Source organism: Aulonocara sp. 'chitande type north' Nkhata Bay, linkage group LG16, assembly GCF_057382095.1.
Source record: "Aulonocara sp. 'chitande type north' Nkhata Bay isolate Kocher_YH1m ecotype deep benthic linkage group LG16, A_spYH_male_GT1.1, whole genome shotgun sequence".
NCBI lineage: Eukaryota > Metazoa > Chordata > Actinopteri > Cichliformes > Cichlidae > Aulonocara > Aulonocara sp. 'chitande type north' Nkhata Bay.
In genome coordinates this window covers 24,127,261-24,155,182 of record NC_141359.1, presented here as the reverse complement: position 1 = coordinate 24,155,182, position 27,922 = coordinate 24,127,261, and the positions used below count along the sequence as shown (strand labels likewise).

Genomic DNA, 27,922 nt, shown 5'->3' with positions numbered 1-27,922 from the left:
AGCAGAGATCGACTTTAAAGAGATATTAAAAGGTTTATTACAACAACTTATCAATTCAAATTTTATACAGAACTTTCACGTTACAAGTACACTTTCAACACAGTATCACACCCCTTTTTTTTTTTTTTTAGCAATTAAGCCAAAAAGTAAAACAAGTAACCAAAGTTTTCACAACTCAAGTTGTAATAACTCGTTTAATTATATTTATCTGAGACATTATCAAATAAACAGTTAAATTCTCGCAGAGAATTATTATCTCATGCAGATAGCACATAACAGTAAAATCATACTTTAGGAAAACAATGAGTTAGCTTCTTGTAAAACTACACAGTAGTAAGCCAGTACAGACTAAGAGAAAAAGGCAAACTGACTTCATGGTGTAATTTGACTTCTTACAATTATTTGAATGAAATGCTCACAATTCTTACAGACTTGTAGTAGTTTAATATACATGATGTGATTCCAGTTCACATCTCAATGCTTTCGTTTTACATGACGACCTATTGGAAGAAAAAATGCATATCCTAATAAGACTGTTAAGGTCAGTTTTTAAACTGCTTACAAAGTTAATGTAATCAAAAGGGCTCAGCTACTGAATCCGGACAATCCTATAAAAACAAAGTACATAATACCAAGAAAGATCACGTACAACGTATCGTTGATGTTATTTACAATGTTTTCTAAAAATGTCACCTAGAATTGCAACCATGAAAACAGCCTAATGTCATTACGTGCTCCGCATTAGACGCTAAAGCCATTAAGAGTCACTTATAAAGCAGAGACAGTATACAAAGCAGGAGATCTCCTCTACTGAGACCCTTAAAATCGGAAATTACGGCAATCAACTCAAACTAATCTGCATTAAAAATGTACTCAAGTCATTTATACAAAAACATTAATGGCACTGAATGAAGTCAACATCACCATGATTGAGTAATGGAAAATAAGGTACTGCAATCCTACAATCACTGCTTCAGGAACAATCAGACTACAGGTGGAATGTTAATGAAATAACACACGTTTCCTAATCGGCTCACCTCCAGAAGACTACCCTACAGGCAGAGGCGAGCTCACACATTCAAATTGCACAACTACAGCTGACCTCACTCACAGAAAATCAGTCAAAGTTCAAATCTGATTCAGACATTTACGTTTGTGTGATGCGACAGTACTTTAATCTACTTCTAAAGGAAAACAAAAACAGAGCTGCCTGTACTTAATGTACGGACTGTCTTTAAAGTAAACCCGTCATATCTCTCAAATATGTGCAAAATGGAACAAAGTAAAGTTACTTTTAAATAAAAAGTGTCAGTTCTACTTCATTGTAAAGATAGTGCTTACAAAACGTCGTGAAGACGAAACAAGAAAACAAACTGCAAAATGAGCCACGGCACGCTTTGGTACGGTCGCTAACGATTCGCTGATCAACCGCTGAAGCTGATAGCCTTTAAATTAAAAAGAAAAAAACCCATAAGATTAATAAATAAGTCACACAAATACAAAAAAAACTCCAAACACTTAAGAACCACGTGTTTTACATCTTACACCTAAAGTGCCTATTCTTTTGTCTTCATCGGTTCCAGAGAAAACATTGCATTTTTAAAAGCATTGCCTATAAATTACAAAATGGACAAAACATAAAAGAAATCAGGAATAAATTAAAAACAGTACGGTCCGAACTGAAGCTCAGAGAGAATCCCTTTGCTCTGCTCGTCAGAGAGACTGTAGAGGCGACGGCACTCCGGCGATGACGCTCGGGCACAGTTTGGGACGATCAACTCCCTGAAGGCTGAGACTGGTTGGCGCCCCTCCGCGTTTGGCTCTCCTCTGTGCTCTGATTTGACGCGGTGGCGGCAGCGCCGGACGGGGCGGAGACGGCCGGGGTCGTGGAGGAGGAGCTGACCCCGTTGGAGGTGCTGACGGAGCTGTGCTGAATGGCCTCGCTCTGGGGGCTGCTCGGGACGGACATCTCCTCGCAGCTCTCATCTTTGTCGGTAACTGCAACGACGTCAGAAAAAAAAAACTGAAATAAAGGGGGTTTGAGGAGCAGCCGTTTTTATTTTACCGGATACTCTTCAGAAGGCTTGGGCTAGCTGTGTCACACAGGCCTAATCAGATGTAAAACAGCTATTTGCATGTAGCGTATGCAAACTGTTTCATTAATCCCCATAATGCTACTTCTGCACCCCTTCCTTTAATTAAAGCTCCAATGTCAATTTAAACCCACATCATAAGGGTACATTACATTCTGGGGCATGTGGCTGTGTTTCCCATCCCTAACTGCATTCTCATTTGTTTTTTGTTACCTTGCCAACTACTGCAGCGACAGATGATTACAGCACCTGATTTTAATGATGCTCACACTGGAGAGTAGGCAAGACTTGGAGTCGAAATGCCACCAGCTGTTAGGCAGTTGCATTGAATTAATTGGATCCTGATGGAAAAAAAAGACTCCACTCTCATGCTCTGTTTCATAAAGGAATAAGGAGCACAATGATAATTAATATTGCTAATGATATGAAGTCACTTGTGATGGCACTTTGTAATTAATGGCTGGGTTTCGTACTCGGGAACGTAAAATAGAAATTCCGTAGCAGGAAGACGCAATTAAAGAGCGATACAAATGTCTCCACATTAGAGGTTTCATCTGCCTTCTTGGCTGGACTTTGACCGCGTGATTTAGTGCGAGCGAATGTCAAAGAGCCATAAACTCCCTCGCTGCTTTACTGCGCAGAAGGTCAGCCTCGGAATAAATCAGCTTGGTGGTTTTTGTTTCATGTTCAAGTGAGCATTATTGGTCCTAACAACGGCAAGTGCTGGCTGCCCGATATTTCATAATGCTCTAAAATTCTGGTTCCCTGGACCGACAGGAGCTTCTTTCCGCTCTCTTGGTTCCTGAAGTGGGGTTCACTGTAGACAGATGGACAGCTTAGTGTGCCAAGTGAAAGCATGGCCTGGCTTGTTTGTGGGGCAGTCTGGGTAATTTCCTCCCACCTGCCATGTCTACGCTTGGGCAGGACGATGAAGGGTATTACAGGTTCTGGAGGCCAGTGTGGCCTTATGGGGTATGTAACACTGAGAAAACGGAGCGCTTTACATGACTCACTCACAATTAAATAACGTGCTTTACTAATTAGCAAAATAGTTTATTTCAGTGATTCTCAACTGGGGTGCTCAAGCCCCAGGGGGTAATTCTGTTGGTGTCGGGGAATAAATGGAGGACTGTGGAGTAATCTGAAATAAACACAAATTAAAAGAAAATTACCCCTTTGTTAATGCTGCAGTTTTAAGTGTGAGAATGGCAGTTAGCAAGCGAGGAGAGATGTTCGCTATTAGTCGTGGATGGATGGACCGAAATATCTCAGCAGCACTTAGTAAACAGTTCAGTTTTAATACAAAAGCAGCTGCGAGAGAGAGCTAAAACCATCACAGGTTAAAGTTAGTAAATGTGACTGTCAAACACATGAAAAAGGAAACAAAAATAACAAAAATAAAACTTCTTCAATTCAGGTTAGTTTACTTCTGTTTGTGTGTTTCAGCTCATCCATTTAGTTAAAACTACCACAGGAGGAAATAAAGTAACGGCTCTAGTCAGTCAAATATTGAAGAAAATTTGTTCAAATGAACATATCTAGGTCTTTAGCAGTGTATCATTAAGTATCACTATGTGATATATAGAGACTAACCACTTTATTAGGTACAACTTGGTAGTATAGCGCTGGACCCCAGTTTGTCTTCAGAGCTGCCTTGATGATTCAAGGCATAGATGCAATAAGGTGCTGGAAGAAATTTTGTGCTATACTGACATGACTGTACTCATCACATACAGTTATGAGTGCACTGACTTTATTGTCAAACAGCATGTCATTTTCAAGAACCCATTTTCAGATGATCTCAGCTTTGAGACATGGTTCACGGTAGAAGCAGTAATCAGAAGTTGTGTACCCTCTAATCATAAAGAGACAGACATAATCAGTGACCATGCTTGGGTAGGTTGTAGTGTTTAAACAATCCTCACTTGGTGCTAAGGGGCCCAGTGCGCCAAGAAAACATCCCTTACACCATTACACCAACAACCTAAACCTTTGATACAAGGCAGTATGGATCTATGCTGTCATCTTGTCTACACCATGTTCTGACCCTACCATCACAATTTATGAATGAATGGAGACTCATCAGACCAGCCAACATTTTTCCAGTCTTCTATTTTTCAATTTTAGTGAGCTGACAGGAGTGGTCTTCTGCTTCAAGGTTCAAAGTCATCAGAGATGCTCTTCTGCATAATTTAGTTATAAGATATGCAGAAGAGCTTTAGCTTTGGCATCAACGAAGGATTTTTGCCAGAGAACTGCCGCTCACTTCAGATTATTCTCTGTAAACCCTAGAGGTGGTTGTGTGTGAAAATCCCAGTAAGATTGGCAGTTTCTAAAATACTCAAACCAGCCTGTCAGCAAAGTAAATCCCCTTTCTCCCACATTCTGATACTCAGTTTGAACTTGAGCAGGTCATCTTGACCATGTCCACATGCATCGAGTTGCTGCTGTGTGATTGGCTGAAGAGACTGTTGCGCTAACAAGCTAATACAGTGGCTGTTGAGTGTAATTTTGTGTTGATGCTTTGTCCCACAACTAATGAAAAACTAGTTTAAATGAACACAAGGGTGTTATTTTTTTAAGGTGGATATCATAAACTATTGGGAATCTTTGTATTCTGCCATTCAATCAGAGTTCACCTTACTTCCTTTCACTCTCATAATAGTTGCCATTCCTTCTAGGATTTCTGAAACTCAAACACACCTGTTAGCATGAACCAAATTAATAAACTGTGGTATTAGAATAAAGTTCTATTTTTCCATAAAGTGTAACAAACGTGTTTGCTGACACCCTCAGCAACCATGTGAGAAAGATGACCCACTTTATCTGTGGATTCTGCTAAAAATGTCTGCACCAAATGAGACTTGGCTATGACAGCCCACTCTAGCCTGGAAACCATCAGTCCCATAATGCACATGACATGCGTCTGTGGGATGGTTAGCAATAAGAGATGCATAATGAACAGTGGAGCTTGGTGGCCACCCCACAATGAGAATGGTCTGCAGCACTGTCAAGCTTGCTGCTTTAATAGACTCATTTCAGTGGCAATCATTGTCAATACAAGTCAGCAGAGGTGTTCAGAGCAGTGGAGAAGTGACTTGGAGCCCATTTGCTCTGGCTGCATGCTGGCTCATCTGTGAAGGAAGGTGAGTTATGACCAAAAAATCAGACCGACAGAGCCCCGGTCTGGGGAAACAAAGAAAAATAGGTGATATGTTTCTAAATGAGACTTTGTGATGATGCTGTACAGTCTGGGTTGACAACAGCAATTTGAATAAATAAACAAATGGCACACTCTTCTTGCTTATTCAAATATCCACTAAAACGATTATTGTAAGCTAAAGATGTTCAAACAACAAATAAATGAATGCTTACATAAAAAGCATCCTTATCATCCTTTATAATTCAGTTCCTGGCACCTTTTTTTTCTCCTGAACATCCGTCAAGACGCACTCAGCAGACATTTCACTTCATCTAACAAATGTTTATGTTGGTATCAAATGAGGAGGAAGTGCGAATACCACCTGTGGCCTCTTCACGGGAATGGGACAACAACGCCAGTGAGAATTTGTCTCATACACCAGCACCCATAAATATCCAAACTTTTGCAAAGTTTGTCAAAAACTAACAGAAGAAAGGAAGCCAATATGTCAACGGCTCTTTTTTGTTTGGCCACACGTCCTTCTAGTGGTTAGCCGGAGCTCATTTTTAGACACGTTTCTCCAGAAGCCTCGGGCTGAGAATAATGGAGCATTACTCACTGTGATAGCCAGATTTCTTCTGCATGACGGTTACAGGGCAATCTTTATGAGCCAGAAGAAGCTGCTTCAGCCGAGCCACTTCGTTCCTCAGGTCGGTGACTTCAGTCTTGAGGAGTGAGGAGACACACAAGAGCGATCAGTGAAATGGCCACTGGAGCAAACAGCATGCCAGATATATAAACGACAGGTGCACACAGATCAAATCCTACGAAATGATTTTCCAAACTAGATAAAAGGTTAGCTGGTAATTGTGTAAATGCAAATATTATGATTATTATTTTTATTCCTGTTGTAAGCAATGAGCTAAATTGGGTAAATATGAGTTCCAGGTTTAGCAAAGCTACACAATATGCTACAGTGGGAATGTTACTGCAAAAAAATGAACCCCAAAATCTGCATATATACACTATAATAAATTCAGATATGCATGAAGACACACCAAAAGCAACTTGAATGTGGCTGTGTGCCCTCTCTATATGAAAAACTCTATCGCTAATGAATTATTACTGGAAATGCAGAGTTGAATTTTAAAGACCTCGCCCACACGACCAGTCAAACTTCTAAAGACTCAGATGAGAACCGGTGAACACAGGGGGAAGGTAACAATACAACAAATGAATTCAGAATCAAGTATGCACTTTTTCATTTATGTATTTCCTGCACAATAATTATGAGCCTTCACTGGCTAGCGACCAGCGCATTTGTCAGAGGTGAGCTGTTCGGATTGTCAGAGCAACTTTGTAGATGTTGCTGAGATTTACGCTCTCGCGTCGTTACAGCTCCCGAGGGAGGTGAGGATTTCTGCATGTCGTAAAAGAGAGCCACATTACGTTGAAGGTGACTTTAACTGGATTTAGAGCGGCCAGGGGCCCACAGAACACCCAATGGCAGATTTAAGCTCGGGCTCTTCTCCTTTAAAGGACTATGGGTGGCTTAATCTATTAGTCTAAAAGCAGCCAATTTATTTGATTCCATCTGTTTAGTCTAGCTGGTTTTGGCAGGGTTGAGCTATCGTAAGACAGATTTAAACACAGCTGGAAGGAGCGTATGTATCACATCCAGCCAACACTGTATTCAGTGTGCTTCCACCATGACCGATTTCATTTACAGGCAATAGAAAACAGGCACTATTTTCAAACATGCCCACTAGTTCACGACAGAGACAAACATGTGCCAAACATTCCAGCTCCAGTAACGCCAAACTGCGTCATTTTATGACATTGTATTTTAAACGGTTACTAAAATGGACTTTTGAGAGTGAAAAACTTATCTGGAACTTTGTGATTTAATCGAAATCGAGCAAATGGGCCTTCGGTGATGCTGGAAGCTCTGTGAGCTGCCTGGTCTGACACCTCATTAAAAAGCCAGTTAAGGATGATGTTAAAATAATTGTGCATCATTAGAGGCAGTTTTGCTGATCAGCTGGGCCATGTCAGCATGGGTTTAAAAAAAAGAAAGCAGCACCGCTGATTAATGCCCTCGTATGAAGCGTCCTTTCTTCTCAGCCACATGTTGTTCCGTTTTTTTTTGCAGTTAACAGATAAAACTCTTTGATTTCATAACCTTATTCACTCACCTATCCTTTCCTTTTCATCTGCCTTTATTTAAATAAAATCCTAAGTAGCGCCGCCTGACAAGTGCTGATAACTTCTTTTTGAACCAGACGATATTAACAACGTGAACCCATTTATTTTGCGCTGCTGTGTATTCCCTCCTCCACCCTGCACATCTTACTCTGCTTTCATAGAAAAATAAGACAGTGAGCAAATAAACACCACATCTCATTTAATTGTCTGGAACACCGATGTGCCGCACCCCCGGCTCACACTTATCAACAGAGACAGCAGATACATGAACTGTTTCGAACTTGTCAGCATCAGATCCTAATTGCTTCCAGCGAAATGAAGGTTCAAAAAGACACCTTTCCCTAGGAGATTTTTGAGGCCATTCAGTAAACTGCTGAGACAGAAGCGAAGACACGCTTGTGTGCGGCTGACATCTGGAGGATACATCTTTATTGACAGGGACACATCGATGTAAAGGGCTCACACACCGCTGCTGTCACACGGCAGCTCTTCTTAATCGGCTTTAATGACTTCATCACCGCAGAAGGGAAAAGTCTGTGTACGGACGCATACGCTAACATCGTACAATGACAAACAGACACCACAGAGTACGAACACGTACATACACAAAATGACACACTAATAGATCTGAGCGCACAACAAAGAGAGACAAAAGAGTGGTTTGTTTTGGGTCTTTTTTACATGCAGCAGATGAAAGAAATACGTAAAAAGCACCTGTAGGCGTGCGTTCATGGAGGTGAGGTCCTCAGCCTTCTTCTCGAGAGACTGGACCCACACCTTCCTCTTCTGCCTACAGCGAGAAGCTGCGGCCCTGTTCCGCTCCAGGAATTTACGCCTCTTTTCGTCGGGGTCTTCGCTCGTTGTTCTGCGCCGCCGACCCCCTGTGCTTGGTGGGTTTGGTGCAGGGGGCACCGGGGAAGCCTGTACAACAACAACAACAACAATACTAATAATGGAAAGTATAATTGGAAGTGGTCCTGCTACTGAGTGACCACTTTGCCATCACTCTTTGCCATTAAACACAACAGGAAAGGGAGATTATTCGTTTATATTCTGCCCAACTCTGTTTGAACAGCTGATTGTTGTGTCTGGTGGACACACTACACAATGACTTTTATAATGTTTATTTAGCACTAATTAGAAATGTCAATACAAACAGCTAATATTTGCATTGATATTTATGATGTATAATTGTATTGATATTTTATCTGCAAACAGCTAATATCAGTCGATATAATGGCCCTGCTGATGTACTGGCTTAAATTAAAAATAAATTGTTTATACAGGTAATCGCACACAATATTAAGATTTACCCTCACTCTCACTGTACCTGTTACCTGTATGAACTTCTGCAACATTTTAAAACCAAAGGACACGGCAGCCGTGATTAAATACTTTAATAAGCAACAAAAATGGATGATCTCTTTGCATTAGTCTACATTCAAATATAGCTGAAGATTTAAGACACACAAGAGTAGCTTCTTATATGAAATATTAATAAAACAATAAACTGTGAAGATATAAGTACTTACAGGTGTCTCTGTCGTGGAGGTGGCTGGCTGCTGCAGAGAATGTGGAGAAGGTGCCTCGGTTGTGGGCAGGTGAGGAGCCGGAGTAAGGATTGCGGTCGGGGCTGGAGTTGGGGTTGGAGTCGGGACAGGAGAAGCAGGGGCAGCGGTGTGTGTTACAGCGCTGCTTTGGATTTCACCACCATCTCCATTGGTTACCTGAGGAAGCTGCTGGCTTAATGTGGCTTTCAATTTCTGGAAACAGAATTTGGCAAAGCAGGTTAATAAAAACAAGCACCGGTTAGTACAAGAAGGAAAACATTATGTAAAAAGCAAGTGATGTAAAAAAGGAGGCCATATGGTCTGCTAAAGTGCACATTAAAAGGTGTGGCCATTAAAAAGTTGTATTTCTGAAAAATTCACTGTCTATCACAGTGTGATGTACAACAGAGCACAAAAACTACGGATTGTATACTTTTACTTTTACTGGGGAAAATGAAAGGTTACTCATGTGGACCAAAATTTTTATTCTACAACATATCAATAAACAAACTAAAATCTCTCATTTACAAAAGCATCCTGATATTTTGTCTTTGTAGACTTACAGGGTAGGTTCTCGTTCTTAAATGTGGCTGTATGCTAAGATGTTTTATAGTACAGGGTTATAGTTGGACACTTGGACCCTAGTCTCAGTTCTTATGTAATCTGGAACAAGTTTCCTTTCTTCTCAGCTTGCAGCTGTAATAATCTATACTATAACTAACCAGTCTGTCTGTCTGCACTGCTCACAAACCCCCCTCCACAGTCCCGCTGCACTATGCTGCCTCCACCGTGCGTCACTGTAGAGGCGTTGTTAGTCAGGTGACGGTGGCTTTAGAAATTTCCCTGATCTATACTTCACAATTTCAGGTCTACAGACAGTTTCTATGATTTCATGGCTTGGACATGAGCTGTGATACATTTCAAAGATCAACTTCAGGAAACAGGACTGGATCATGAAAAAAGATCTGAATACTTTCTAAGAACACTGCAGTAAGCTAATACAACACATAAAAACATTGAAATGTTATTTATCTTAAAAATAGCCATATTTGAACTAGTGGAATACTGTGTCAAGTTACAGCACAGACCTCAACTTGCTAAGCATGTGGTCAGGAAACATTTGGGCTTAGTGTCAATTGATGATATGAAGTAGCTACAATATTTCTATTGCTTGCTGTAAAGGTAGCTAACACATAAGCCAAGGTCTACAGCAGTATCAATGAATTTACTGGACCAGTGATTTCATGTTGGACCCATACATTGAGTGTATGTACAAACTGTATGAGTAGTAAAATAGGTAAAACAATGTAGTAAATAAGTAGTAATTAATATGGAATAATATAGTGAAACAGGGTATTAAAATGAATAACGTAAAGAGGAAAATTACTGTGAAAGGGTTTCAGAATGTTTATGACATCTTTAGAGCTATGCTTAAAATGTACTTGCATCCTAAGCTTTTCATTTCCCGCATTCTTAATTTTATTTTGCACATGTTGAAACGTGATCTGGATAAAACTATTAATAAAGGAGTCTTTTAACACTACCTCTAACCATGTTACACACAAACAATCCCTGCAATTCACAGGTCAATTCCTCTAGCATCAAAGACGCAAACAAACAAGGTGAAAGTGAATGAGCCTTTGGAAGCAATAACAGAGTGAGAGGGAATGCATTTACATGAGAAAACAGAGGACCACATTATTCTAGCAACTACCTTTGCCAGACCAATCTATCTACCAAATTAGTTTGTCGTGTAATACCCTTCCAGAAGCTCTTCTGGCAGAAACAAGATATTATTCTCTTGGAATGGCCCACAGAAAGAGGGAAAAGCCAGTCAGATTCATATTTCATTTCTGCCATGGAAACCTCATCAGTGTAATAACCCTCCATCTCATGGGTGTTATTCAACCATCTGCTACTATATTACTTATCTTTATTTTGCAACTAATTAACAGCATAATCTTCTAAATTCAGCAAGTTAATTATCATTATTGTGGTCTTTGCAGCATCATCAGTCCTTGTAAAGTGCCGTCTCCGCGCCCCCCGAGAGCTAGGTGGGGGCGGGGAGCAGGCAGGTTGAGCTGGGGGTCTGTTTTCTTGACGCAGGCTCATTAGGTGTTTGCTGATGAGCTGAGTACGGTGGGAGGCGCCGCGAGTAAGAGGGGGGATGCAGGTCAGGCAGGATTCTGCTGAACAAAAGGTTCCATGCAGGGTGAGGCCGACTTAATGTGCCTCGCTGAGCGTGTGCCAGGATGCCCCCAGCTGGCTCTCGCAGGTAGCCCCCCTCTGGTTGGCCCTTGTGACGGCGTGCTGAGCTCAACGCTGTCTCTGCGTTTGTCATCTCCATACCCCATGATCCCCGACAACTCCCTGCCCCTCCCTTTACTCCTTCCTCTTCCTCCTTCTCACGAGTCAGGATCAATCCTACCCTCCCAACACACACAAACACACACACCTCCTCTCTGCAGTTTAGCTGCTAATTTCCAAAGGCGGAGCATGCTGCGAACACTTACAGGTTCTGTGATCCGTGCTTCATCACATTGCCACTGATTTCCCACATAACACTTTGTATCTCTGCCCTTCAACTATCACTGTTAAAACAGGACAACAACGACCATGTTCTCCCTACAGAGAGATATCTGAAGCATTTTTGGTTTTTTGTAGATGGATTATATTAAATTAGCGGGGCAGGCACAAGTGTTTTTATTCTGTTCCTGATTAATTTGCAAATTATTTTCTCAAATAATTGATTAATCATTTATTTATGTAACAAAATACTGAGTAAATCAGCCAATGGACACACTGCACATGGAATAATAAATCATCTGCACCATTTTTTTGATACCACAAACCCAGTTCTGCTCATCACTTATGAAGAAAGCAACCTTATTGTCTTATTGTTACTCATTAGACTCTCTCATTACCTTGGCTGTTATCACCTCTCTCAAATGGGGAATAACAGCTTCGGTGTGGAAACAACATTTGATGTAAATTAAAGAAGAGATAATAAATACCAGCTTTGCTTCTGACTGGGCCGGCTGAGGCTGTGGCGAGGGAGGTCCTGGGATTCCAGGGACGTTAGGCACTACGGTGACAGGTCTGACAAGCTGACAGCAGACACACAGACACAAATCAGCACAGAGAAAATTAGTCTTCGGCAGTAAAAAGGCACCCAGTGCTCCCCCCACAACGTAAACATACACACACATACACACACAGCCATGGCAGGCTCTCAGAGTTTCCTCATATCTCAGCCTCATTAGGTTGGATGGCCTGTTATTTTGTGGAGGCAGCGCCACATGGAGATGCAGTGTGCACGCTAATGAACCTCTGCCTGCCTGCGTGAGAGCATATGGACAGGGAAGCTGAAGAGAGGATGGAGAGACATGAGTCAGAAGGCCAGACTTGGGCCTCCTCTCGCAGCCGCTGACAATGAGACAGAGGGAGATGGGAAGAGCTGGGGGGAGGGGGTTTGATCGAGTGAAAGGGAGGCCCACTGGTGGCTCATGTTCTCCATCTACTTTTGCCCTCCTTTACTTGTCAAAGGCTTTCCATATCCCCACAGACCAGGAAGACAGAGGTTTTCCCTGCTGTGCCTCTATCAGGAGATAATCGACTGCTGCTCAGTGTTCCACATAGATAATCAGGACTACAGTGAACAATAAGACAGGCAACCACATGGGAGAGTTCAAGAAATACCAACAAGGCCTTCATTTACAACATATTTCTAGATGACACGCAGCCGCGCTGTTCGCAAAATAAACGAGTGGCATCATCTATGGCTTCCACTTTAAATTACGGGCGCTGATTTTGATTGTACAAGAAAAAACAGGAGTAAAACGTGCTGGACAGAAGCCCGCTGCACCTCATCCAAATCCTGTGTCTCTGCCACAAGTGAACTCTAAAGTCCATTATTTCAGTCAGCCTCTCCAGCTTTACACTGACTGCCAAATCTGAGGTGCCAACTTTGTAAACAGTCCCTCTGTCCAACTACAGCAAAAAAACCCCAAACAAACAAAAACAACAAACAAAAAAGAGGTTAATTTAATGTATCGCAATAGCTCAATATCAATGTCATCCGAGAGGGATTTGAATTGTAATCACTCGCGTTGCTGTCCATTAATGTTTGAAAGCAACAGTGGAATTCCTGTGTTTTCACGTTAAATGGAAAACAACATTTCATATGTAAACTGGTGATCAGTCGAGCATGAAATCAATCGACTCATTTGGTGAAAACAAATGCTTTCGTTCATTAGTTAATTCCTTCTTTTCCATGGAAACAGCAGTTGGCGACTGACAACCGGGCACATTACATCTGCCGCAGAAGCTCAAAAGCTGCACAACAGCTACTAAATAAACTTCACAACAAGATTATTTCAGTAATAAATAGCTCTGACTCCTCTATTTGTCCTGTAAATAATGGGTGCTGCGCGTTGATCCGTTTAATCAAATAAACACCAAAATATTCAGCTTCTACACAAAAGTGTTTTCACACATGAACTCCAGAAAATGTCAGGATAAACACCGTTTAAAAATTACTTTTTTAAATACAGCATACGGCATAAGATAATTTCCTTCAGCTGCATTCTCACTCCTTGAAATACTCTGTGTGGTTTCGGTGGGGGAGCTGCCTAACTGGAGCATGCAGGTAACAGGTACTAGACGACTACCTGCTAGCTGTGAATTCACAGAAATATTACCTGTGCTTCTCACATCAACACAAGACTTTGTATCACAGAGCTGGCAGGTTAAGGGTAAAGACTGGCTAACATTCACATTCACAAAAGCACCTCTGCCAGACGATATCAGGAAAAGTTCTGCCCCGTGCATGTGTGAAAGTAGCATAAAAGCACAATGAAACACAATGCTGACAGAATATTACTGGGCATAAAACTTACAGGAATTGTAGTTGGAATATGTACACTTGAGCTTGTAATAGATGCAGGTATAGCAACTGGCATGGTCTGGCCATTAGGCAGCTGTAAGAGCACGGGGAAGGTACCAGACACTGGGCTGAAAGAGGAAAGAGGAAATCACAGTGAGGCAAACAGTAAGCTTTGTGATTAACACAAAATGGAATATGTCACAAAATTAAAGACAGGAGCGACTACAAATATACGACATGATGTCATATTCAGGCAAACTGATGGAAATTAAGGTGTAATCAAGACAAAAAACAAACAAACAAACAGAAAAAGCACCCGTAAGAAAAAGAGTCAAACAATATCTTCAAAAGATCCAGTGTTACTGCTATATTATGACCTAATAAATGACATCAGTATTGCCCAGATATTGACTTCTGGTAACAAGTTGATTTCACTGTCAAGAAAACACACAGGGCTTCACTAAATCATCTGTGTCAGGATTTCAAATATTAAAGAATATCTACTATTAAAGGGAAAGGCCTCTTGAAGCCTTACTGTGAGTACGACAAGCATTTAGCACCTGATTCACTGACCGTCTATGCCAGCGAAAAAATCCTGTTTTAGCATTAAGTTTGTGACTGAAAGGTGTTTCCCTTTTAGAGAGAGAAATCTGAGAGGAGAGTATTTCAATGAATTATATAAACATGACTTATTGTGGTTTGTGGCATACACTATTTAACCCTGAAATAAGCATGCCCTTTTCAGTGCCTGACATAGCAAGGATAGTTGTGTATAGGAGAGTTAATTTAGGATAAATTGGCTTGGGGTGGGTCACTCAAAGCTTTGGGTGCAGGTGTCAAAGTTTTGGCTTTCTCCTGCACATCTTCACTGAGAGCTTAAGGTTCAGTGTCAAAGGCTGTGACTGAGACTCTGACTTTATTTATCTCCAAAGTTGGGAAATTACCTTGTTATAGCTCTCAAAGACTCAATAAAGTTCAATAAAATGAAGCTCGGAAAGTTTAGAATTTCCACAAAAAAGGGAGCTCAGTTAAAAAGGAAATACAAAAAAAGTGATGAGCTCACAAAATTAAAGATGACACAATAAAGAGCTCAAATCTAAAATGAATGCAAATGAATCAGACTTCATCCTTTTTTCAGAACATATTAAATCTCCTTCAGCCATCTTTCTTTTATCTGACTTTTTAAGCAGTTTCTGGAAAGAAACTCATAAAGTGCAAAGCCCACAACCTACAGCTCCTACTGTGTGCCTGTGACTCCCACTGCTCTTGGTACATCACACTGGTCATTATTAAAATGAAATAGCTGCATCTGTGTTCAAAGATGAACAACATGAACACTGTTAGCAGATCACCTGCAGAACTTTCCATGCTAATTTGCCCTGCTTAGTAAATCATGTGCACAATAATGAAAGTAATGAAGGAGCTGCTATGTCAATTTCATCTGCTGGATGAAAAGCTGCAGTGTGGGTTTTTATAAACTGATTAACTAAAAAAAATTAGTCTTTCAAGAGACAAAAGAGGTTGCATGGACTAACATGTGGGACATCGGCAGGAAGAAAACCATTCCACTCAGTATAATTGTGAGTGCAGTTAGCATTTTGCGAACGACTGAATGAAGTTTTCTTCGGTTAGCCTTGTGAAAAATAAATAAATAAATAATTCTAACTAGGTTTTGATTTTGGCTCTCTGCCAAAGACAATAATCAGAGGATACTGGAGGAAAATAAAGCACAAGACTTGCTGTGACGGTGATGATTATGTGAAAACCCCGTTCATGTTTTTTTCTCTAAGTCTCAGATTTTTCATCGATATTTGTATATTTGAGCAACACTGATTTTGTTCTTCAAAGACGGAACTTAGAGCCAAAAGAAAATGTTCCTGCAGAATGCAAATAAATCCCAAAACAAATAAGCACATGCCTCATGAAATATGAGCTCACCATGGCAAAACTGCACAAAAATGATTTGGAAAAGGAAACGATGATTTAATAGAACTAGGATCTTAAGAAACGGACACATTTGGTTACTTACACTATAGGCCTATTAGTAGATGGGACTTGGGTAATAACAGAGCTAGATGTTGGCGATGGGAGAGCTTGCTGTATTACAACATTAGCGTCTGAGGTTGCTAGGAGTACATTGGGAACTTGGAGGGATGCAGGATGGACTATAGTGGATGTTGGCAGTGAGGCTGGCTGCAAAGATAAATCCTGGAAACATCATAGAAGATCTTAGCTGAATGAAGTGTTTAACTGACACCAGATTACTTGAATGTTTCCTATAATAAGATGCTGTTACTCTTTCCTCAACATCAGGAATAAATAATATGAGCAATCAAGTAAAAGGTATTTGTCTGAATCCAACTAATATTTGTGTAGTACTGCTAATCTTTTCAGTTTTAGTGTATTAACAACAGAATAAGACAAGTTAAGAGTTCAAAATTAAATTATATTAAGCAGAAAGTCCCAATGCTTCACAAAGCGGATTTGCAAATTTCTGATCGCAGGAGTAGAGAACGCCCTTCATTAGAGCGTTGTAAATGCTCTATGGTTAGAAAAAATGCCAGAGGCAGCTTAAAGTGCCTACCTTTTCATCATTTGTAGTAGACTCAGGATGAGGCAGAGGGCTATCTCGATGTGTCTCTATCACTGTGGGCTCCTCAATTTTGTTGCGGATGATAGGTGTCGCAAGAGGTGACAAATCCAGGGGTAGCTGTGGAACAACAACAAGCCAAAAATGATCACAAGAATGAACACAGACAAGGCTCAGATGATCTGCTTACACATTTAACAGCGAGAACCACCTTTTTAATTTCATCTTCAGTGGCTTTTTTGAAGTCATGGTCAAAAGGACTGGCGAGTTCATTGAAGAGCCCGACCTCCTCGCAGTTCTTCAGGAAGCGAGTAGGCGTTGGGGTTTGGTCTGCAAGGGAGGAAACTCTTGAGCACAGAGATGGAAATGTAAAGCATCCATCACCTCTGAATATTCCATCTAACAGAGCACTCACCTGCAATGATAACAGTGTCATTCCGAGCAGGGCCAAACTTCAGGGTCATCTCATGTTTGTGTTTGTGGACAGCCAAGTGGTCTTCATTTGTGAATCTCTATGCAAGGTTTCAAAAAATACAGCAAGTGTGACTGAAAGAAGTCTCACTTAAACCTTAAAATTTTAATTCTGACCAATAATTTAGTCTTCTACGTCATGGCTGGATTCTAGCTTGACAGCTTTACGGCCTCTAATGTGTGGCTGTCGAAACTCATTATAAGCTTTAACTGCGAAAGCTGTTATATAATTGTGCCCAACCCGTTTATTTTTATGAGTATTGACTAAACAACAGAAACAAATCCTGCTGACCAAAACCACGAGCAACTGAGCAGCAACAAAGCAACTCTAATGTTACTATGAAAGCAGACCTGACTAAGTAAAATGGACTCTAACAAACACTGGACATTGGACTTCATAAGGTTAATAGCACGATCTACGTATGTACTTATCAGAAAACTCACTGAGTACAGCAAATACACATCTAACACCTGTGATACACTAGACATGCCCTCAGAACTGTGAAAAGGATCTCAGGACTCTGAAGACCCATTTATATACATTAAGTCAAATTAAGCATCTCCAGATATTAGATGAGCAGTAAGTAAATAAATTAAGAAGCTTATTTTGATCTATTTAGTCACGTTAATTTTGCTTTGATGAGCCAAAATACTTTATTTTTCTAATGAGTATTTGTTTGTTTCCTATGCAGACAAGAGGGAATAATTACAAAGTAAAACTAAATTTGAAAAATGCAGATTATCATTGCTTATTGGTCAAATTGTCATTTAAATCACTGGCAATGGTATTTGCATACATTTCACAAGTGGAGCATCTTTTTTTAGATGACAGGTTGTGAGTCTTTTAGGAAAATTTCAATACTTTTTGAATTCAGTTCATCTGAATTTTATGTATTTTAGCACAAAAATGAAATAGTTAAGTGTAAATTTTGACCAAAACCTACACTTTAGTGGGTTTTAGATCATATAATACATAGAGTATGTCAAAATTACTTTAAAAAAATCACAACAAAAAACAGAGCACCTGATTACCAGCTAGGCATTGTGATTAAGTTCCTTAGAGCCCCAAATCAATGTATATGAGTAGGTGTTGGGAAGTGTACCCTATTGTTAATGTTTCCAGTATTGCTATGATGGGATAGGTTTTAAACTTAGTTATTTAAAACCATTTTTGCTTTAGTTTATAATGTGCTCATATGGCACTTTACAAAAAAAATATTTGGGTCTATATACTACGTCAATGAAAAAGTGACCAGTTTGCAATGTATATATCTATGTATATCAATGTATATATATTTTTTTGGGGGGATGTGGAAATATGGATCCAGTCATGTTCATCTGTACCGTGAGATTTATGAAACACCTGTGATCAAACACTTACCTGTCCACACCCAGGAGCAGTACATAGGAAAGGTTTATCATCACTCATATTAAGGAATTCCTGTTACCTCGCCCTGAAATAACAATAAATAAATAAAAGATATATATATATATATGTAAATAAATATCACACCTGCAGATATGCAATGATGTATAGTTCAAGAGCTGACGGTATACAAATAGGGCTATAGCAAATAATAATTAGTGAGAATAAATGTAGCTCATAAATGTGTAAATACAGGGTGGTTGGAGGATGCAGTGGTTATAAAGCAGAGCTGGAAATTTGGACAAAGCCTATGGATGCAGGGCGGCTGCTTTGGTTGTTTACACTCGTTGTCATCATAAAGAGGATTATCGCTTCACTTGTTTTGGCACAACAAGCGACTGAGCCACGCATCCAGGGCTACCATCATCTGACAGCTTCTGTGCTGTAAATATAGCAGCTCATTTTTAACAGACATCACACACATGAACATCTCACTATTACGTTACTACATATGTAGCGCTCATCTCTTCCAGTCGCTTCCACGGAATAGCCTGAGCCCTGCGTTAACATACTAGCGTCGCCATATTAGGAGCTAAATATCACTGTAAACAAAGGAGATGTCAGCGTTTGTTTCGAGGCTGTCTCGTCGTAACGGAGCACGAGTACCTCACGGTCCCAGTAATTATGTCTTTTACCGCAGCTTTTTACCCATTCGCTATCAGTTTATGTGGTCACTTACCCCCTCAGCCACAACCCTCGATTTCCAAAATCCCACGGTCGTACTAAAGCATCGCGAGAACAGCTATGACTCTTCCGTAAACGTCACATTCGGACCGACGAGCCACATACACTTTGCTCTTGTTGTCATTGACCTTCAAGTAGTTTTGGAAAAGAATTAGGAGCAGACATGTTTTAAGGCATATAAAATATCCTTGCTAACAAAAGTCATATTTCTGATGTTTCTCCTTCCAGAAAATTACTGATTTAGTTTTCAGTGTTTTCTGGAGGCTCCAACTTAATCCCTTTTATTATTTTTTATACATAAAACAATCTCTAATCATTTTGTTATTTTCATTACTATTATTTTTAATGTTGTAACCTTCCAAGATTTTTTTTAAGCGTTAAAAAAGTAACAGATCCGATATGTTATCTGACCAGAATCCTTTTGTCACTGCTGATGCTCAAGACTTTCAAGGTTTTAAACATGATTTCAGGCAATCTGTGAAAGGCTCCGGTCCCCCATGACCTGTTTTGGATGTGTGAGAAAAAGGGTGGATATAAACCATAAACCATCCCTAGTTAACTGCACTAGTTTACAATATACACTCCATTTTGAACTAATATATATATATATATATATATATATATATATATATATATATATATACACACACACATATACATATATATATATATATATATACACATACATACATATATACACACACACACACAATATAGATCACCATTTTATATTGTTATACATTTGGATCTATGCTGATCATTTTTTGTCATGACAAGTGACAAATATTACCTTATCATAGTAAAGGATTGTACAGCAACAGTTTGTGTGAGCCAAATCTTAAACTGAGATATTTAAAGATCACCCTTAACAATGAATGTTAAGCATTTCTGCTTGATAAGTGACTTAATGATTATCAACTCTGGCATTTTTTAAGACTGATTTTACCTCTTCAAATTTAAGCTCAGCCAGTGAAAGCAGCCAACAATAAAGGTGTAATGACTACAATCTGTCAGCTTTTGAAACCGGGGGCTTTCATCACAAGTCAAAAAATTCAAAACCCATTACTTAGCTCAATTAAAATCAGCTAGATTTATTCAGTGGCATTTACAAAAGCAAGCACTCACTTGCTGTCTGAATACAATATTACTTAAGTGCAGCTGAACCAAAAAGTCATTAAGGTGGACCCCAAAAAGCTTGCATGTTATAGTCTATGAAAACAAGGCTGAGTAATGGCAAGTCTAAGCACCTGCTTCACAGAAAAGATGACATTCATGAAGGCCAAGTGCTTTCTGTTGTGTTAGCATTTATAATCCAGACATAAAAGTTACTGCCATTGTTAAATAGTCAAACACATGTATTTTAATCACGTAATTTCTTACATTTGTACAATACATGTCTTGGCTTTTTTGACAGTGTCTAAAAGACTTGAAAATGTACATTTCCCATGACACCAACACGGAACAATTTTGGTAGCCACAATAAAATATGTAGTCACATCTGTAATGAAAATTTTGTCTGACAGCAGAGTTTTACATAGCGAACAGGATAAGGAAAGCCACCATCAAACAGAACAGTCCCATGGCTTCAGACAGGGCGAATCCCAGGATAGCATATGAAAACAGCTGCTGCTTCAGAGATGGGTTCCTGCAAAGAAAGGAAGAAAATAAGATATCAGCACATTTACAGAACACACAAGGAATCAATTAGCGTTATAGTGAAGAATAAAGACACTAAAATTAAAACAAACCTAGCATAGCCAATGATGAGACTACCAAACACTGTCCCAATTCCAGCACCAGATCCAGCTACTCCGACTGTGGCGGCTCCAGCACCAATGAACTTGGCGGCAGTGTCAATGTCCCTGCTGATAGCGCTTGTCTGGAAGCCTCTCAGTGTAGCCTGGCTCAGGGGGCTCTGAGGCAGCAGAGCAACACTGCTCTGTAACAAGAGAAGAGGCACTGTAAACACTGTCCTTTCGCTGCCCGCCTCAATGTAAACATCAGCTGACATTTAAAACAGTGTGGCAACAGATGACAGGAGTAATATAGGAGGCACAGTCTGAAATTTAGGGAAATTTTAAGCAGTTCTGTCACACCATTAATCAAAAAAATTGCCATTTTACTGGCAAGTTTTAAACGTAAAGATAAACTACAGAGCAGAAATCCACACATAAAGGTTGAACTATTTATTGCATGTGTGTTTTAACTTGTATTTTATTTCTTTTAAAACTTTTATCTGTTGCTTTCAGACACTGCAGACTTGCATAGCTGGTCTTTATCTTTTATGGTAAGCACACGGAGTTTACGTATTATGAAATGTGCTATACAAAACTGACAGTGGTAATTTAGGTAATAATTTCCAACACTGCACTGTTAAGAAGGGCTGTAGAAGTTGCAGAAAGCCTGCATTTCTTCTTACCTCTGATTTGACATCAGGCCTGGACAGCACAGAGGCAGACAGAGGTCGGTAAAGAACCCGGGAACCAGCACGGACCTGCAACAACAACACCAAAAACACGAATAATGAGTCCAGATAAACAATTTACATGAATGTATGCTCAGTATCATACAACACATGTGCTTTAACAGTGGCAACTATTCCCCATTTGTGGATATGTTTGAAGGTGGATGACTCCTTGAATGTCACAGTGTAATTCATTGCAATGTGTGACCTGTGGCGCTTAGTGATGACCGCAAGTAGTATTAAAAGTTTACTGTTGAGCAATGATGTTGGCATATTACAATAAAAATCCAGTGCAAGTTAGCTAACACCCATTTGTGTTGTCATTCAAACTGGTTAGCCTCCAAAACCAGTATCATGACCTTGGATAAAGACACTCCAGGATATATGTACGTGCAAGCTGGCAGCCCAAACGGAAAATGTAACCATTTCTGTATTGTTTGCAAAGTGCGAGGTCTTGTGCACTCTGCGCCTTGTTCTGCTAATAGAAGGCCTAAATGACCTTAGCTAGCGGCCATAATGGGAGCTACGTGCTAAAGGCTAACGCAGGATTATAGATGCATTATTATTAACAATTTTAAAAATCGCATGCGTAAATTTCATGAACATTGCACCCATTCTGCTGCCATTAAAAAGGAATGTGAATTACTGGTTTAGCATTAGCCGGCTAAGCTCCCGGCCTAGTCTGATACCCTTGCAGGAAAGCTGCAGTCAAGTTCAACCAGAGGCCCACCGGCTTTATTTGCGACATTAAGAGAAGTCCGACTCAAAGAAACACACAGACGAGGAGAAACTCACCACAGCCGGCGTGGAGACGAACTTAGCGCAGGCGTACATTTTCTAGTTTAGGTAGTTTTAACCGGTTCGGTCAAATCTGGTTGAATCCCGGGTTTCTCTATGGAGGGAAGATCGGAGAGAATTAAGGTCAAACGGGTGTAAAAATGCCCAGTAGAGAAAATAACAGCATTCATAAGTGCATTCACATCCGTTCTGTATGTTATCCTCACTTGCCCACTGCAATGCGAAGCTTAAAGAGAGGATGAAAAGGGATTTATAAAGATACGTTTCTCATTCAAACTGCCATTACACACTTACCGACTGCAGAGGTCGAACCACAGTGGAAGAGTGCGCATGCGCGATGGGGTGTTCGTAAGATGCCCGGATGGTGACTGGGCAGGTCGTTTCAATTAAACTTTATTGAAAATCAGCCGGGAAGAAACTTTATCAATAAATGTTTTAAGTACGTTTTTTTAAATTTTAATGTGAGAAAAAAAGTTCAGATGGACATTTAAAAATGTTTTATACTATTGGAAATGGCCAGTTCTACTACATTCAATGTTAAGAAATCAGGTTTTTTTAAAGTTAAAAAAAAACCCCAATTACATTTATCTGCTTTTCCAATTCTTTCTTATCACCAATCACTGAGTCTGAAGCATTACTTGATACTTTTCTATATTTTTTAAACAGGTTTAGAAGAAGGATGTATTTCATTACTGAACAAAATCATGTAACTAATTAACTCAAATAATTAAGTGGCAATGCTAAGTTTTTGAGTAGGGATACTTAACATCAATTTATCCACTCTTAAATATTTATGTGTACCCACACACATCCTCAGTCCTGCTGTGAAAATGAGTGATTTTTTTTTAAGTGCAGATACATGATTAGTTTCTCTTTCTCTCGTGTAATATATTTGAATTTAACACGGCCAACACTGTGAGACCATTTTTCAGGTAGAGGTAGAATTCAACCCCACATTTCAGCATTAGTTTTTCTCTCATAACAAAACCTGCCCGCTGCTGTCCACCTCTATCACCTGTTGTGGTGTGAATTTAACACTCTGTCCAGGGGGACTGATGACTAGGGCCTATCTATGCTCCTCACAGGCTGATGTTGGAGCTGCAGGCTACCAGCACCAGGCAGATTTGTAATCGTGATGAATGACTCCACAGCAGCTGGTCTGTGATGGAAAGGTAATGAGCATGGGGAGCATGCCTTTGCTGCAAGCTGGCTTAAAGGAAGGAAAGTCCCACTGGCTCCTCAGATATGATCTTTTCAGTTTTACAATGAACATGAAACCACAGATTTCTGACCTCATAACCATTGAGTGGGATCAGTCAGTAGATCATATATGTACCAGAAACACAGAGGAAGACAGTGATAGATTTTATGCATTGAGAAACACATAACAGCTGCATGCTACTCCATTCTATTGTATTTGTGTTGACTCTGTTCTGGTATAATTCGTTTTATTCTGTTATGTACTATTCCCTTCAGATCTACAATTGTACTGCTGTTTATTCTAACCCATTCAGTTTTATTTTGTTCTGTTCTATACTGTTGTATGCACTTCTTTTTAATGATATTCTGTTCTTAAATGTTCCATTCTGTTCTATTTTATATCTTTATATCTTTGTATTTGATCAGAATCTGTGACCTATGTTTATTTGAACTTTACATTGCAGAAGTGAAAGGTGTTTGGAAGCTTGCATTACAGACCAGAGCCAAGCATCTATGTCGCCACAGTGGATCTGCCACACCTCACTCTATCCCCAGCATCATCCACCTGTCACACCAATCTCCTTCTGCATGTCCTCCTTCATTACATCTCTAAACCTTCTCTGTGGTCTTCCTCTTGTTCTCCTGCCTAGCAGCTTCATCTTCAACACCCTTTGTACAAAGTATCCACTATCCCTCCTCTGCACATCATTTCCCCCTCTCCTCTCTAACTTTGTCTCGTAACTGCTCAACCTGAGCTTTTCCTCTGATATACTAATTTCTAATTTTTTTCCATGTTGGTCAATCCCAATGTAAATGCTAATATCTTTAACTCTAACACCTCCAACTTGCCCTCCTGTCTTTTTCTCATTGCCGCTGTCTCCAACCTGCACACTGATTGGCAATATCTCAAATTACAAACTTGTTATCTTGTTATTGAACCATTGTATGGTGAGTACAGCCTGAAACATGTACAGATTTTCTAACGAAGAACAAGGTCATTCTCATTGAGGTCCAGCAGAGGGAGCAATAGGGTCTGATGTGATCAGAGCCTTTGTTGCTGGGGTCATGGTAACAGCACAAAAGAGGAGAGACACCAACCCATTCCACAGTGACACTGTTATAAATTTCCTAGTGAATTAGTCATTAATTGTGACATAGCAACACTCCTGTGGGTAAAATACTTTTTATATATTTTTCTGATTCTATGTCTGGTTTGGACTAGAGCTCTTGCACAAAAGACAAATAGGTAAATGGCCTGCATTTGTATAGCGCTTTTCTAGTCCATAGGACCCCAAAGCGCTTTACACTACATTCAGTCATTCACCCATTCACACACACATTCACACACTGGCGATGGCAAGCTACATTGTAGCCACAGCTGCCCTGCATGAATAGAGAGCTTTCTTGGCAAAATTACCATCTGACAGATTCAATTTACCCCGTTGCAACTGAATTGTGTTAATGCACAATGTAGAATGACAGAACACACTTTATGTCCAAGTGCTGCGCAGCAACTTATAGGTCAGAGCTAACCGTATGATAAAACACGAAGATTTACAATATATTAATTGCAAGACGGCACACATCAAAGTGGCCGTTAACTACCTGAGGTCAATGTCATACTGTCTAATTAACCGGGCAGCGGCTGTGTGGTCCTACATGGCTGTGGAGGGTGGAGAGAGCAGCCGATCCCACCCCCCTCCCCCCGACACCCTTTACCCACCTTTTACTTCCTCCCATTCTGAGGCACGCACGCACTCGCTGTCTGAGTTCTTGCATAGAACACTCTGAGACATTCCATTTGCATGCCCGCCCCATCAAGCTGGATGCACTCAGACTGGTAATAAAAGGCATTGACCCCCTTAACCTTTATGAATTACAATTTGTGCCTGCAGCACGTCCTGTCAGAGGCCTCAGAAAAGCAGGCACCTCAGCCGGGGTGTGTGCGTGTTGTTTTGCAGTTGTTAAGGAGAGGGGAAAAGGTTTTTACAGCTCCTCGTCGGAGCTTCTGACAAGCAGGGAGGAGGCGGTCTGACAGCAGAAGCAAGGTAGGGAGGGACTGCAGCGCTGCTGATGGCTCCATGCTAATCTCTATCGCTGGATCCTGCACTAAACTACTGAGGCTCCTTTCTTTGTCAAGAACAGGGAAACACAGCCTGCAGGGCTACAGTTCACTTGTGTTCTGCTCCTGGTGTTTTTACTCATATGTAAACCTTTTAAAATCTGTCTGTGGAGAGAAAAAAGCAGTAAATTGTAGGATGGGAACACTTGTTGAATGGTTTAGATCACATAAACACATGTTCAATCTAACAAAGAGTTTCTTAACTTATTACTTACTTGTCTGCTTTAAGCTTACAAATATATGCTTGTTTTAAACTGGAAGTGGGTTAAAACAAGCAATCTGCAGACCTTTAATGATGGAAAAAAGCAATAGTACATTTCTCAATGTTTTCGGTTTTTATGCTGAGACTGTGATTGTACCAATTAGCTATCTGAGAATAATTCATTCAGTATTTTTATTTGTTTGTGTAGCCAAAATGTAAATTAAAGGGAACCAAGTATATAGCCCTATGTGTTCATCAACACATCAGTCTGATAAGCCTGTTTTATTCTTTCTGTGCCAATTAATAGTTAGCAGCAAGGTTCTCGAGTACTGAACAGGGCAGGTTTTAATGAAATCAAATACAGCATGAAATGAGGAGCTGGGGGGCTTGGTGGGTTGCAAAGTGGGTGACAGATGCAGCCGTGTTTTTATGCTCACCGTACACCTCTGTCACATGGCGCAACTGTGCATGTGCAGTTATGCACCTCTCAATTTTTCTAACCTGTATTGGCTTATGGTGATCTGCTTTTTATGAATGCACCTGGCCAGTACTTATAAAGGTTGGATGCTGTCTATCCTTGTGCTTCACGTTTTATTGCTAGCTGTGGAAACTGTTCTCTGTATGCTGTTGCTAAATGGTCATCTCTGTACATCCATAGACTTTCCCACTGGTTGACTTTTATCTACAAATCTCTCCTTGGGCTGGTTCCTTCTTATCTCTGTGTGTTTATATGTGTAAAAGCCGCAACCAACATAGCCTACGCTCTAGGGATGGGAATCAAGAACCGGTTCCTAGTAGTCCAATTCCTTGGAATCATTAGTCTGCCTACCTATTGATCCTGCTAATCATTTCTTGCACTTGCAGTATTATCAGCTGATTACAGTTTGTGTGTCAGAGGAGGAAAATAGTGATGGAGTCTAGAGCGTGGATATGGACATTTATTTTATTGCACAAAAGGACGAGAAGAATGGAAGTGGAAAACTGCATCAAGGACAGAAACAACTGCATTATGGGTGCTAACGAAACTTCGGTTCTTTACAAGCATCTGCCAAGACAGCATGCTAACGCTAAGCTAGCCAAGAACCAAGAGTAAAAGCTGAGTGAATCCAGCAGCCAGATCCTTAACTTCAACAGGTGACAAGCAGATGAGCAGTCAGGCTGCAGCCTTCCTTTCTACCTGTTCACATTTCTAAAGTAGAATTACTATGGAAATTGCTTTTTTGTGCTGGGGTTCATCTTTGCTTTGTGTGGTCAACTTTGTTTTCTACTAAGAGAAAGATCTTAGCTAAGTGTGTCCCCATTAGGGATTTGTGTTGGTTTGGAGTTCTAGCCTCAAGTTTATATTGTTAAATGGTGACTATGATTATGACTGTGTTTCAGAACATTTTACAGAGTAACATTAAAGTAATGTAACGAGTAGTATAACAAATTACTTTTTCATTGCTTTGCTTTTAAGAAAAGGGTTCTGTGTAACAATGACTTTTTGAATAACGACCACAATACTCCAACAAAACAAAGAAGGGAAATACCTCAACAAATATGCAGAAACATTTCACCTCCAACGTGCATTTAATTTGCATGAATGCTGCTTAGCAATGGTGGTGACTCTCAAAACAAAGCCAATGACGACCCAATAACAATAGATAAGAGAATCGACAAGTGATATTGTATCCCATCCCTACTGCACTCTCACAACATCATACAAATGCTTGTCCCGAGAATCAGAACAGAACAAACAAGAGTTGATATAGCAACAAAACAATTTAGGCACATAAACCAATCATTTTTGCTAAAATATTATTCGAATTCAAAGAAATATAAACACAAAGTCCTTAAAGAAATAAGTGCCTATAACTTCAGTTTTTTTCTAGTACTAACACAAAATTAGGTAGCTCTGGTGCTTGTAGTTTTGCTTCACAAATGAAAAAAATCCTGAGTGAAAGAAACTATTCTGGCTAAATGTATTCATGCAGTTTGGTCTATAATTATCAAACCACTTTCACATTTTCGAATGCTAAGAGCCAATATGTAGCAGGAAAAGTGGTCTCAGTTTATTAATCATTATATGTTCACGAGAAAAAATTTCCAAG

At 40.1% G+C, this 27,922-nt stretch overlaps 2 protein-coding genes across 3 annotated transcripts; both read right to left on the bottom strand.

Annotated features, from left to right (window-relative positions):
• Positions 1-13: 13 nt before the first annotated feature.
• atf2 (activating transcription factor 2) lies at positions 14-19,082 on the bottom strand. The gene is made up of 12 exons (XM_086266542.1): positions 19,042-19,082; positions 18,318-18,390; positions 16,881-16,977; positions 16,677-16,795; positions 16,460-16,585; positions 15,905-16,083; positions 13,889-14,003; positions 12,005-12,097; positions 8,973-9,203; positions 8,155-8,361; positions 5,855-5,960; positions 14-1,998 (listed from the first exon to the last, which is right to left on the bottom strand). The coding sequence occupies exons 2-12, from the start codon at positions 18,363-18,365 to the stop codon at positions 1,775-1,777; spliced, it is 1,545 nt and encodes a 514-aa protein (XP_086122668.1). The 5' UTR covers positions 18,366-18,390; positions 19,042-19,082; the 3' UTR covers positions 14-1,774.
• Positions 19,083-20,117: 1,035 nt separating this feature from the next.
• On the bottom strand, positions 20,118-22,662 carry atp5mc3a (ATP synthase membrane subunit c locus 3a). Of its 2 annotated transcripts, none has more exons than XM_086266924.1 (5): positions 22,603-22,662; positions 22,306-22,402; positions 21,466-21,540; positions 20,795-20,985; positions 20,118-20,691 (listed from the first exon to the last, which is right to left on the bottom strand). In XM_086266924.1, exons 2-5 carry the CDS (start codon positions 22,342-22,344, stop codon positions 20,577-20,579), a joined length of 420 nt encoding a protein of 139 aa, XP_086123050.1. In that variant the 5' UTR covers positions 22,345-22,402; positions 22,603-22,662; the 3' UTR covers positions 20,118-20,576. The 2 variants fall into 2 exon arrangements, with proteins under 2 accessions (XP_086123050.1, XP_086123051.1); XM_086266925.1 differs by lacking the exon at positions 22,603-22,662 and adding an exon at positions 22,515-22,537.
• Positions 22,663-27,922: the final 5,260 nt, after the last annotated feature.

Coding starts and splice junctions, on each gene's coding strand:
- atf2 (XM_086266542.1), bottom strand. CDS start 18,365: ATGAGTGATGATAAACCTTTCCTATGTACTGCTCCTGGGTGTGGACAG. Junction 16,978..18,317: donor CTGCTCCTGGGTGTGGACAG/GTAAGTGTTTGA, acceptor AACCTTGCATAG/AGATTCACAAATGAAGACCA. Junction 16,084..16,459: donor CTACTACAAATGATGAAAAG/GTAGGCACTTTA, acceptor TGATGTTTCCAG/GATTTATCTTTGCAGCCAGC.
- atp5mc3a (XM_086266924.1), bottom strand. CDS start 22,344: ATGTACGCCTGCGCTAAGTTCGTCTCCACGCCGGCTGTG. Junction 21,541..22,305: donor TCGTCTCCACGCCGGCTGTG/GTGAGTTTCTCC, acceptor TTGTTGTTGCAG/GTCCGTGCTGGTTCCCGGGT. Junction 20,692..20,794: donor CTCATCATTGGCTATGCTAG/GTTTGTTTTAAT, acceptor CTTTCTTTGCAG/GAACCCATCTCTGAAGCAGC.